General features: G+C 38.6%; 1 protein-coding gene across 2 annotated transcripts in view; it reads left to right on the plus strand.

The window, feature by feature from the left end:
• The window catches only part of LOC134577418 (myosin-10-like), a 429,924-nt gene that overhangs the window by 338,407 nt on the left and 77,585 nt on the right, over positions 1–13,932 (plus strand). For both annotated transcript variants that reach the window (XM_063436146.1, XM_063436145.1), the window contains exons 20-22: positions 2,908–3,068; positions 5,654–5,762; positions 12,453–12,584. In XM_063436146.1, coding sequence (XP_063292216.1) covers positions 2,908–3,068; positions 5,654–5,762; positions 12,453–12,584 — 402 coding nt within the window. The remainder of the gene's footprint in view (positions 1–2,907; positions 3,069–5,653; positions 5,763–12,452; positions 12,585–13,932) is intronic.

Below are 13,932 nucleotides of genomic sequence, written 5' to 3' on the forward strand. Positions count from 1 at the left end.
ATTAAACATGCCTTAATGATGGGAGTAGAACTGCTTTATTGGCACAACATGTCACCTTTTATACCTGGGGGTTCTCAACAGGAGGTCCCCCAGGGAAAACAATAGGAATGTGACATCCCCATGCTTTGGTGTCTGCCCCTGAGCAGGTAATTTAATTAGCGACAGACACCTTGGCACCTTGGTAAAAAAATACAAAATAACTTCAGTTCCAATACCCACATTCCCACATATCTTGTGTCTGAGCACCCACGCTGTCCAAAAAGCGCCTGGATCGCATATGGATAGCCAATTTGCGATGGAAGTCAATGTTTTCAGCACTGGGTGGCGAGTTCCATGGCACTGGGTGGAAAGTCCCAATCACCCAAAACAGCAGCACTTACCATCATTCCTTGTAGCTCCTCCAAGTGCAAGTGTGGTGATGTGAGAGTGCTCTGTTTAAAGTTTTAGCGGACCCAAGTGATCCAAGACAGAGTTCTTGAGCGGAAAGGTAGGAAAGGTAATAGTGATTAGGGCTCTTTTGGGGATGTGGTGGAGGGCTACAACTCGTGTACAATTCCAGGGTGACCTGTCGCATGTTCCATCTTCATTGCATACAGGATGTCGGTTTGCTCCCATGGCTTGAATACAACAATAAACACAAGTCTAAAGAGCACAGTCCTTTTTACCTCTGTTTGTCACTGACTACCGGTAGCATTCTCCACACAGGGAATACCCAGGTACAGCACATTATGGTTTACAAGACATCTGTTCAGAAGAAACATGCCAATAGACATAAGCATTTAGTAACAGCAAATTAGTCCAGGCACTCAAGGTCTTCATACATCAGCAGATTTATTGGAACAACATGACAGATACAGTAACGTTTCGATCCCTTCAGAAACCTTTGTCAAGTTGAAGGGATCGAAACATTGCTGTATCTGTATATATAAAGACTTTGAGTGCCTGGACTACTTTGCTGTTACTATATGGATTAGAGGTTGACCAGCCCTAGGTACAGTGCATCGAGGTCTACAGGTGATGAGAGTGTAGAACTCTCCTTTATTTTGCTATGAATAGACATAAGCAGGCAGCTCTTTAGTAAGGGTGGGTGTTAGGGTTTGCCTAAGTACCTGGAATATTCACTTGTGTCTGCTATGAAATTAGTCCCAATGTATATCAGACCTTATAAGTTCATCAGGTGGCTGTATCCTGTAGTCTTTTAATTGCAACTGCCTCCTGCCCTGCGCATACCAAACTCTTTTATGTCTCACTGATGAAACTCATGTCTTGTTACAGGTTTATGTCTGTAATTGCTGACACTAAGGCTCTATGAATCAGAAAAAGTCAGGTCTAACCCAACCCTAGAACGGTTCTTTACCCAAAATCTTAGTCCACCGATCAGCCGCTCTTCTCCTTCCCTTTTTTTAAACTTTAACACTAGGTTTAGTTTAAGCGCAAGTATTGGCACTTTAGCACATTATTCACTTTAAGTTTTTGTTAGTGACTCTATTGTTACAAGCAGATGGTTCATAGATCAGTTGTGTGGATCTTGCCTGGTGGGCAGTCCTAGTAGGGGTGATGAAAGATTACCTCTGTGTGGTTGCAGCACGTCGCAAAGCATGCATCATTCTTATGCCCATTCTGATGTCACACATCCTCCCTGTGTCATTACTGATACTGCACGTCCTTCTTGCATCAATACTGATGCAGCACATCATTGCAGGTGCATTTGACACTGAACGTGTCAGTGACGCTCCGTGCCCTCATATGGTTCCTGTCTGGTCCCAGTAGAGCATTTATACTGTGTCTTATTATGCTGGTTTTTGACTTGATTTCCTTGACTATTATGTAATCCTTGACCTGACTCTGTCTGTCATCTCTGATATCAGCTTGTAATTCAGGTCCCTTCTACCATTCACTTGATATGTTAAACCCAAGTACCGGTAATATGTTACTGTGTGTCTCTAGTGGGTTAATAGTGAACGTGTTGGGGTAAATACTGTGACAGTAGGCAAGTGTCTACTGTAAAATCTGACTGTGGAGTGGAGTGTGGTATTTCTTTAAATGAGAAGAATTTGGAAGTAAAACTTATGAAAAGTGTGCAACTGAGGCAAACAGACCATGTGCATTGACCAAAAGGAATGAATACCTGTCTCAGTTGGAGTCCCCCAAGGCTCTGTCCTTAGTCCCCTTCTATTTTTTCTTTACGCTGCCTCTCTTGGCAAACTTATTACCTCATTTGGATTCCAATACCACATGTACGCTGATGACACCCAGATATATCTCTCCTCCCCGGACCTCTCCCCTGATGTCCTGCAACGTTTCACCTCTTGCCTTTCTTCTATCTCTGATTGGATGTCATCCCGCTTTCTGAAACTGAATCCTTCCAAAACAGAACTTCTTGTCTTTCCTCCTCCTAATATTAATCCTCCTTTCTCGCTCTCCCTTCAGATTGGTGGTACCCATATCAGCCCTACTCTACTCTCTCCTCCAGCTCTGCTTCACTCCCACCTAACGTGACTGCTATTTCCTGTCCTAATGTGTTTTTTATACCCCACCTCCTATAGACTATAAGCTAATTTGAGCAGGGCTCTCTTCAACCTATCATTTCTGTAAGTTTTCTTGTAATTGCCCTATTTATAGTTATATCCACCCTCTAATAATATTGTAAAGCGCTACAGAATCTGTTGGCACTATATAAATGGCGATAATAATAATAAATATAATGTTGGCACTTTACAAATCTATATGTTACAGGGAAAAGGCACATCAAATTTTAATTGATCAGTTTTTTAATGTTTTTTTCCCCCACTCCCTTAATGAATAAACTGTAGTACTTGGAAAGTATGAAAATGAAAGATTGTGTATCAATATTATCATTTTCAATATTTATCAAACACTGTTTTGTTTTTTTGTTTTTCTTTCCAGATCAAGGCTTTAGAGCTGGACCCAAATCTGTATCGTTTAGGACAGAGTAAAATTTTCTTCCGAGCTGGAGTACTTGCTCATTTGGAAGAGGAGAGAGATTTGAAGATCACAGATATAATTGTGCTTTTCCAGGCAGCTGCCCGTGGATACCTGGCCAGAAAGTTAGAGACTTTTTTTCTCTTCATGAATGTGTCAATGCAAAGTGATGCTTTGTTTAGTGTCTGGTTAGATAGTCCAGTAATTCCTTTCCCTGCTGCTTCCCCGCAAATGTAGCTCATTAGAGCCTCATCTTGACGATGTCATAAGAAGGAAGGGCTCTTTCTTCTAACAAGACCCTCCATTGATGGATCCAGTACTCATCTATTTTGGATTAACTGTGAAGGAGGCGGTGAACATGCTGGAACATCATATACTTTCCACGTACTGTGCATCAGATCCTTAAAGGAGAGTCCAGCAGAAAAAAAAAGTGACCTCCTACTCAGGATACAGTTAGGTGCACTAAGTTAGGGGACTGGGAGAGATATAGATACAGCTAAAAAGTTGCAGAGGTGCTCTGGCTCTTTACCCAGACAGGCATACATAGAGTTGGTATAAAAGGAATGTAGTGTGTAAATCTGTTGGGGATGTCAAATTTGTGTGTGTGTGTGTGTGTGTGTATGTAATATGTAGAGTGGGTGGGCAGGCAATATTGTGTGTGTATAGAGGATGTAGAGTGTGTGTACAGCATGTATGTGTGTAGATGATGCAATGTATGCAGGATAAAACGTACCAGGAAAGTTTAAAGGATCTTAACATGTATAGCTTGGAGGAAAGACGAGACAGGGGGATGTGATAGAAACATTTAAATACATAAAGGGAATCAACACAGTAAAGGAGGAGACTATATTTAAAAGAAGAAAAACTACCACAACAAGAGGACATAGTCTTAAATTAGCGGGACAAAGGTTTAAAAATAATATCAGGAAGTATTACTTTACTGAGAGGGTAGTGGATGCATGGAATAGCCTTCCAGCTGAAGTGGTAGAGGTTAACACAGTATAGGAGTTTAAGCATGTGTGGGATAGGCATAAGGCTATTCTAACTATAAGATAAGGCCAGGGACTAATGAAAGTATTTAGAAAATTGGGCAGACTAGATGGGCCGAATGGTTCTTATCTGCCGTCACATTCTATGTTTCTATGTATGTGTGTAGAGAATTCAGTGTGTGTACAGGAGATGCAATGTGTGTGTAGAGGATGGGGTGTATGTAGGGAATGTAGTATGTGTGTGAAGGGGTATGGTTGTACCACGGGTACATGAAAGGGGAGGTGAACTGGGGGATATATATATATATATATATATATATGCATATATATATTTGTTTATTAGTTGCTTTCCCACTTACTTATATCCAAAGAAACACCCTGTCCATTGAGCTTTACAGCTTTAAAAAAATATTTCACATCATCATAGACTCCCAATTGGTGGACCAAAATTTCAGGCCTTGTCAGACTTATTGGATACCAAGTAATTTGACATTCAAACTAATCATGTAATTAAAGCTGCTACTTTATGTATTTCTACAACCAAGGGAATTTACAAAAGTATCTCAGACAGATACAAACCTAAGTCTTAAAATGGAAGACAATAAAAAAATTGCAGATCCCTATGTAATAGTCCTTTAATGTTCCAAGACCAACCAAACCAGCCAATTATAAAAAATATCCTTTCCCACAGACAATAATTGGTACCCAGTCAATGTTCTAGACCTCTACCGAGAAACCAAACTTAGATAACGCCTCTAACACACCCTTTTTTACACTTCAAGGCATTCAACTTACCACATCTATATTTTATGTTAGGACTCTATTCTTAAGACTTGGTTTTAACCCCTCTTCTCTCTCTGAGTATTCCTTCAGATTAGGGGCTGCGTGAATAGCTTCCAGTGTGTACACCTCAGTTCTTATCATTAAGAGACTGGGATGCAAATCCCCAGTATATAACCTTTACATTCCTCAACCAGAGAAAGAGTTGAGGAAAGCATTTAAGAAATTTAGCATTTTAATATGTTATGTAATAAAGTGTGTTTCCTTTGCAAACCTTTTTGCCCTTTTTTATTTACAGGACTACCCAAACGTCAGTTTAGGCACTCCACAACTGACTCACACCACCATTAGTGTACATAACAGCTTTCATGTTTCCGACCACAAGTTTCAAGGCCCTTGGTCTGTAATTGTGGAAGTAGTTTTCCCTATATAAACCTTATTCCCCCTCTTACTATTACATTCTGGTCACCACACCCACCTCTCCCGCTTTATTTTATTTTAACTTAATTTTCTTTCTACCTCTTTTTCTTCTCTTTCTACCTTGGTGGGCCCTCTTTTATGTACAGGCCTACTCAACTGTCGTTTTTGGCACACCACAACCGACTTACACTACCATTAGTGTACATTACAGCCTTTATGTTTTCGACCACAAATATTGGTCAACACAAAATCACACAAAAAATATATTTCCTGCCAACACAGTTAGTACAAGTTTATTTAGAATACTGGTGCATTCTCAATTTTCTACAAAAGTTTCTAATGGGTAGTTATAACTTGTATTTGACCTTATTATCATTAAATTTGCACATGATATATATTTGCACATGATAGATATTTTATATTAATTATACTTGAGCTTTTTAGAAGGATGCTAATGTGTTCGCAAACTTTTATTTAGAACCTAAAATAATTATCAATAATTATTCAATCTCTTATTTTAGAGCATTTATGAAGAAACAGCAACAGATGAGTGCCCTTAAAGTAGTACAGCGAAACTGTGCTGCATACCTGAAACTAAGACACTGGCAATGGTGGCGGCTGTTTACCAAGGTATTAAGAAATTAAGAAAACATGGTTGTCTTCTGTGGTTAGTGAAATGTTATGTCACTGGTTGTATTATATGTTAGATATAGAATTTTGTTTACAGCTTTATTTAACTATTTTTTATTTTCTGGGGATTTGTTCATGGATATATGATGCATTTAAAATGCATGACTTATTTTTAGGAATGTCATAAAGCTATTGGAGCTGCAACTTTCTTGTACTGGTCACCCTTAACTTCAATATGTAGATTGAACATGGAGAATGTCCACTTAGCAATAGCAACCAATTCATGTACACATTCACTCTTGAGCATTGCACTTCATGGTTTCAAGTAAAGCACACATACAAGAGCAAATAAAAATATTATGTATATATAGTATGCAAAAACAAACAATTCGCAGAAGAACAAAATGTTCATTAAAAACAATACAATAAAATATCAGACAACAGTTAACACATTGGGTTTAAGGTAAAGTTGTAACCAATCACGGTGCACCAAAATATTACATCTGTCACAATAGGCAATATCTTAGTAAGCACAATATGCAATTAAAATGACGACAATAAATTCAATAACCATGAAAACCTCATTCCCAGATAAGTCTAACACACAATGTAATAAATCATAACTTGAATGAACCATAATTAAGACATAAAGCACTACTGTATTCAGTACAATATGATAACATACAACCTAGATGAAAGCCTACTCAACGCGCAATGATAAGCAGTAATAGAGAAACAAATCATTGATCTTTCCCATAGCATAGTTACCATCCAGAGACCTCTATGAAAGATTTTCTTAGGGCATTTAAGAAACAAACATTTTAGTCTCCAGGCAGACCTCCTTAGAACTGCTGACTGCAGTCATAGTACTTTGCTTTTATACAAGTTTTACTCTTTTTTCCCTTCCCACCAGCTGTACTAGAATATTCTAAGAACAAGTGATTAGTTAGGGATGTGAGGAATGAAGTATGAGTATTAAAGTAAGAGGTATAAAGACAGTCGTGCGGTTCTCCATGACCGAGCATCAGGACTGGTAGAAATGTAGTCTATGCTGGGGTGATGATCAAGTCTCTCTGCATTAACATTAGTATACATCTTGACAAGCAAACTAAAGAAATAGTGTAGTTGCCACGTTTAAGCAACAGTTTCAAAGGAGAATGAGGGTTATGCAAAGTTGATGTTTGCAGCCATGCAAGGCATCTAGTTTCCAACTTCAAACTTTTTGAAGTTTGAAATTTTTGAAGATACCCTTAGCAATGCACACAGTTTTTTGTTGTTGTTTTTTTTAAACCAAAGCATGGGTTATGCTCCAGAAGTATCATTGACCAGAAACCAGCCATGGATTGTAGTTTTCACCTTGTGGGTCTCATCAGCATGGTACCAGTTCTGGTCAGGAAGTTGTCTCTCAGAGAGCATAACTAAGTACCAAAAAGATTGGGTATGGATCAGCAGCACAGCTCAGCTAATATTCTGGCAACCCTTCGAGCTATGCTAGAAAAGTGAGTTGGACATTCAACAGACACAATAGTACACAAGGGCTTTATAGTGAGTGATGGCGAAGTCATAATGGTTAAAGCGATCAGAGATGGAGATCTGTGTGTGCTCTGCAGCCAACGTTTTACATCAGGTGTCAAGAAATGCATTTCCCCCTGATGCAGATTGTGTCAAATTGTGCAGCTTAATAAAAGGTTGACACAAAAAAACCACAAAAGATTGACAGGCACTTCCATCGCAGTGTGAAGGCTCGTCAAAGGTTGAGGGAGCATCAAGAACAAAAAGGTTTGCCTCAACTTTGCCTTTACCAAGATGTTCAAACACGGTGGAAATTCACTTTCGCGATGATGGAATGTATCCCTGAGCAGCAGAGAACAATACATTATTTACCATAAGTGATGAACATAGGAGTGACATGTCCACTGGGGAGAAAGTAATGGAGAGAGAATATATTCCCATGCTTACTTCGTGCTGCACTTAGCTCTTGTGTCAGTCTGGGAACACTTATTGTGGCCCCAACTGACAGAGGGGGCCCAAAGGTGTAAAAGAAACCTAAGGCTCCCTGTTTTAAGACTAAGTAATACAGAGGATGAGTGAGATAGCCCTTTAAATATTTTAAAATATCATAGCTAAGCTATGTGCCACACTCACTTTGAATGCTGCACATGACTCATCTGTCAGTCTGAGGCCGACAACTGTGGTCCCAGCTGACAGCGGGGAACATCAGGGATCGGAAGATATCTGTGGTTCCTTGGTACCAACAAGTATTTAACCCCTGCAGGTACCTTTATTGCATGATGGTATATGCCATCAATGGGCATTAAAGCACTGCATGAGAGTGTAGACCATCATGTGGTCATTTAGAGGTAAAATTATCGGAATCAGAGTTACTTAGCTTGGTTAATTTCTGAATACCAAGTAAGAATTTATAAGGTCTTCAAATTCACCTACTGGGGCTGGAAATTGTTAACACGGATACCATTATATATTGCATAGTGGATAACTGCAAATTTAATAACCCATAACGGTTTGCAGATTTAGTAAACACTATAGTTCCCCATATAACTAGTCCCAAAAATAGTTAGAGGGGTGCTTTAGATTCCAGGTATAAAATTGAATTTATAAAAAAATAAAAAATCAATTTAAGTAACCCTATACTAACCTTTAACCCCTTAAAGACACATGACATGTGTGACATGTCATGATTCCCTTTTATTCCAGAAGTTTGGTCCTTAAGGGGTTAAACCAGTGCTGGGACAGCCTCTTCTCTGCAGCTTAAACCACCTCAAATGGTATCTTAAGGCTTAATGACCATTTAGTCCAATCAAATGGTTCTCAAAACAGCAGGGGCAGTACACCGAGACCACTTTATTGAGATGAAGTGATCTGGATGCTTATAAAGCTTCTATAAAAAAAACAAAAAACACATTCATCGCTTTGTTCTTGTGTTTCTTGTAAAAATGAGTTAGTGCACTTAAATAGACTCAAGTGGAGCTTAAAAGATGAGTAGAAAATTTGAACCTGCTATGGACATTAGAATACATTGTCTTTTGACTTTCCAAGGCCCCTCCAGAATTGAAGGCATGTTTTATTTTCCTGTTTCTGAGCCAAATAGTGTAAAAAGACTGGTACTTGATCTCTGCTACCCATTGATATTTAACCCCTTAACGACGCTTGACAGAAATTTTCCACCAAGGCAGACCTACCGTTAAGGATGCATGCCGGAATATTTCCGTCATTTACTAAAGTTAACCCTGTGTGAAAAAAATAAAGCTAGTTTAAAATCCCCCCCTCAACCCCACCCCTCCCTTTACCCATTTTAAATTAAAAATAACCCCTTCTTTACTTCAGTGATCAATTGGCAGGTACTACATTTTACTGTGATCTGATTTTTTTATTATTTTTTTTAACCCCTGAGGGTTAACTTTTATTTTATTTGTTTTTAACTCTTAGGGGATAAATTTATTTTAATCATTAATTTTAGTATTATATATATATATATATATATATATATATATATATATATATATATTTAGCTAGCAGGGGTGTGTGGAAGTTAGTGGAAAATTGGGGAATTTGGTGTTAGGCTAGCTATGAGTTAATGTTAAAAAATAGTTTTTAAAAAAGCTTTAAAAAGTTAAAAAATGTTTTAATAATGTTTAAAAAAAAGTAAAACAAATCCCACCCCCCTTTACACAGTCTTAATAAAAAATAACCCCTTCCCTGCCAGTTGATCACTGCCTACAGTGATCAAAATACAGATCTGATTTTTTTTTTAACCCCTGAGGGTTTACATTTATTTTTTTTATCCCTCAGAGGTTCAATTTATTTCATTGATAAATTTCAATATTTTAAAATTATATATTTTGCTAGCTGGGTGGGAAATATGGAAAATTGGGGAATTTACTGTAAGTGCTGCTTACTGATAGTTAAGGGTTAACAGTAAAAAAAGTTTCGGTTAGCACTGATTTCATGGAACTGTTTTGGGCATAAGACCATGTGCATGGTCGGTCATAATTATGAATTCCATGGAAATCCCGAACCCCTGAACCGATCTGGGTGATTTTTGGATATGTCGTTCACCCTGATAGGGGCTATCAGGGGATTTAACTTATGTGGGGTTTTTGTGTGTTTTAAAGGTAATTTGGGGGTTTTGTAATATTGTATGTTTTTTCTGTGCATGGAGATAATTAAGTTAGTCCAGTTCCTGACTCAATTATCTCTGAAGCACAGATGAGGAGTTTTGTACTTGTCCCCTCTTAAGTCCAGGAGAGGGAGTATCCTGTTTGTGTGGAAGTGTCAGGGGTGTGCTTAACTGTGTCTGGAATTGTATAAAAGCAGGTCATCAGGTCAGATGAAAACATTCCAGCTTGTACTCCCAAAACTATGTGTTGCCTGGTTACTGGGAGGGGAAAGGGCGAATCACTGTTCCAGTGTGGAGGATTCAACGGGGAAAGTCCTTGTAAGTACTAGAGCTCACAGGACTGAGTGTCGTCCAGTGCCTGGGGGTGGATAGAGTGAGTTCCTCGATTGGCTCCAAGAGGGAGCGGTTCCAGGACCCCAGTCAAGCCAAGGCGACTGTGGGCAGAAGTGCTGCGGTTTGTCTCCTGTTCCAGCTAGGAAGCGGTTCTTGCGGCGGTTACAAGCATATATATTACTTTTCTCCCTTTTTATTTCTTCCATTTTTGTTGGTGTAACATAGTTTGTATTTGTATGCACTGTGACCCAGTTTTTGTTCATAATAAACTTCATTAAGTTCTGCTTGTGTCTGGTATAAGAATCACGCTACTAAAGAGACGTATTGAATAATACTGTGATTTTATAGGTATTTCTGCTAAACTGTGTTTTGATTGGGCTTCCCTTTTCTAAATATACTTGGTGGAGGAAGCTTTTATAGGTGTGGGTGGTGTTAAAAGGATTTTTTTTTTATCATGATGTTCATTATGTGCAGACAAATAGGGATTTTTAATACTTTCACATTCTTAAGCAAGTCACTTGCCTGCTTGGGGGTGGTGGTGTTCATGACAGTAAACCTTAAACTTGATGATAACCTTGTCTGATCGAAGATTTTTGAAGAACATTGGACACATGTGAAAAAAGCAAGACACTAACTATTAAATGAAAACTAAAGGGTCAGAAACATAAACATGTATTCCTGACCCTATAGTACTTAAAACACTATCTAGCCCCTCATCACCCCTTGCCTCACTAAATATAGTAAAATCTTACCTTTATTCCAGTCGGTTGGTGCTTGCTCTGCTCCTGATCTGCCTCCATGGCTGAAATCATCAGTGATCTCAATTCTGATAATCTCAGCCAAGGCGACAAGCTAGAGTGAAACACCACCCCAGCCAATCAGTATCTCCTCATAGAGATGCATTGAATTAAGTTCCATGTCTCTATGCAATGTAGCGATGATGATTCGATGTTGACAATTGGGTACGTATCGTGAGAAATACACACAATTAAGTATTGTGCTCCCACTACTCCTGGTCAAAAGCAATGACTATGGTACACATCAGCCCCAATGCACACAATAAAAACAACAAAGAAAATAGTTACTTGTGCGCTATCCAGAATCCCTATGCACATTTAAATAACTGGCGATTGGAATGATACTAAAATACCTCCAGTTATGTAATTGTAAATAGCAATTTAGAATAATTTGCAAGTATTATGGCAAAACCTTGGGTTTTGAGAAAAAGCATGTTTTTATGTTTCTGTGGACCAAACAATCTTATACTAGTGTCTTATTTACTAGAATATTTCATGTAGCTGAAGATTGTGACATCAGGAGACATACAGTGATTCCCTTAGTAGGTAACATGGCATAATATTGGTCATGTCTCATGTGGTGACAGGCTGCTTGTTGTGTGGAGGGGCACATCTGTAGGTAGTAGTAAAAGACCCAAGCACTGGGTGAATGTATCTGCCCATTACACGCTTGTGAGAGATATGTGCACCACAAACAAACCTCTGATATCCAACCTCAAAGTGTTGATGTTGGATTTAGTTGCAGGTAGGAATCTTTCTAGTAAGACAGTTAATCAGGTGACCTCTTCTGCTCCTCGGATATCATACAGGTCATCATGGCCACTTTCTTCTGAGCTAGTGATAAAAAGTGCTGTGTTGTCTTGTTACAACCTTTCAGATTGAGATATCCCCAATATGTTGGAATTTAGAGGTGGCTTTCGCGTAGTTTAGATTTCCTCCCCAGGATGTCTCCCACTACTTTTGGGATATAAGGGTAAAGTGCCAATAAACCTAGTAATTTTGCCTGATGCTCTCAATTTTCCTAGTGCTCTGTTCAGTTGCTATGAAGATGTACATATCTAACGTGTTGTTGTTGGCTTTTTTATGTTTTTGTTTTGTTTTTTGATGTGCTTCCTAAAATATTTTTCATCAGACCAAGAGAGATATAAAATCTAAAAATAAAAAAAACACAAATCTTACTCCTACCTTCGATCACTTAACACAGTATCAACATTTTTTATTATGACTTTCCATACTATAGTTATATATAATTTTTGTGTTTGTTCGTGTTTTGTAGAGAACTTATGTCATAGCTGAAGACAGTGCTGTATATTTTCATGCTTTTTTATTCAAACTGTTGCTGACTTTCACATGAGATTATACCTGAACCATGGTCTATGTGTTTATTAATTGCATCTTGATTCTTTTTTTTCCGCTGTGCAGGTTAAGCCATTGCTTCAAGTGACCCGACAGGATGAGGTTATGCAAGCAAAAGTAGTAGAGCTACAGAAAATTAAAGATAACCAAGTAAAGACTGAGATGGACCTGAAGGATCTGGGTAATAAGTATCAGCAGGTATGGACAGAAAGATGATACGGCATTAGTTTAAAGATCAAAAGACGTTCCATTGCGGCTAAAATACATTACCAAACTGTTTACTTTCTGAATGCTCAGCACATTATTATTGTAGCAATAATTTAAGGATTGTTCTAGGGTGCTGTTTTAAGTTTGACTTGATTCTAATTTGTATTTCATTAAAGTAGTCATGAAGCCTTTATAACAATAGTAAAATGTTTGTGATCTGTATACATTTTGTATTTTGATATGCCAAGGTATATTATTAGGTATTCCAGTCAATTATATAGTAATAAATGTTAGAAACTGTTGCGATATCTAATAAAATAATTTACTAATAACAGTGATTCCTAAACAATGTTATCACACAACATGTTATAATTATGAGTAACAATAATAAATTAATAACAATAAGTAAGCACTTGGCTAATAGAATACCGAAGCATTGTCAAATTAGGTGCAGTTACTCCTTGATGTATATAGGTTTGATTACCTCCCAACCATCCCGATATCATCAGGACAGTTCATATTTTTGTGTCTTGTGACACAAAATACAAAACATATTTTGCAGTATAGCCAACTACTGAATTTTACTTGGGTAAGAAGTAAAAATATAGGACTGGGCCCTATCAATATATTCTAGAAACACTATATGAATATTTGAAGATCTAATTATACAGAGGAATTACAGAGAGAATATTTGATGATCTGTCCAGGCGAGCCAATCAAAGTTATAAGAAATGAACTAGGCTAAGCAGCAGTGTGACGTATTGTGTGATAGACGCACACAGCAACGGTGTACTAATCTCTGCACTCAGGAGGCTGTTCCCAGCTTGTAGCTGCTATGTACTCTGTTACTCAACCTGCTGCGTCTTGTTTTGCTGGATGAGAATTGACTCCATCACCAACTGCTGTCTTTATGGGCAAGGAGGCACAGTTAAGGGGCACTTTGACTGCAGCTCCACCTTCTTCCCCAAATCCTCTACTCTTCCTTACCTTTATCCCTCTGCCTTGCTGGTCCCTACTTCTCAGCTTCCTGAAGAGTTGCAGCCTGCCTCCTTGATTGCTGCTCTGTCCTCCCAGGTTCTGCCCTGGCCAGTATTACACCTGCTGGGATCTCTCCTCTGCTACAGCCCATGAATGTGTGATTGGGGACATGTAGGATTCGGAATGTGCGGGGGGATGAGTGTGAGTAGCCAGCGACAGACCGCCCTGTGCAAATTTTTATTGTGGCGTTAGGAGTCTAATGCTAACCCTTTTCTCTCTGTGATTGTGTGAGCCCCAGACAGAGCTGCACATACTATGTCTACTTCGGTTACAGCAGCGCTAGAGGCAGGTCCCATTGAGG

Source organism: Pelobates fuscus, chromosome 11, assembly GCF_036172605.1.
Source record: "Pelobates fuscus isolate aPelFus1 chromosome 11, aPelFus1.pri, whole genome shotgun sequence".
In the NCBI taxonomy this organism is placed as follows: Eukaryota; Metazoa; Chordata; class Amphibia; order Anura; family Pelobatidae; genus Pelobates; species Pelobates fuscus.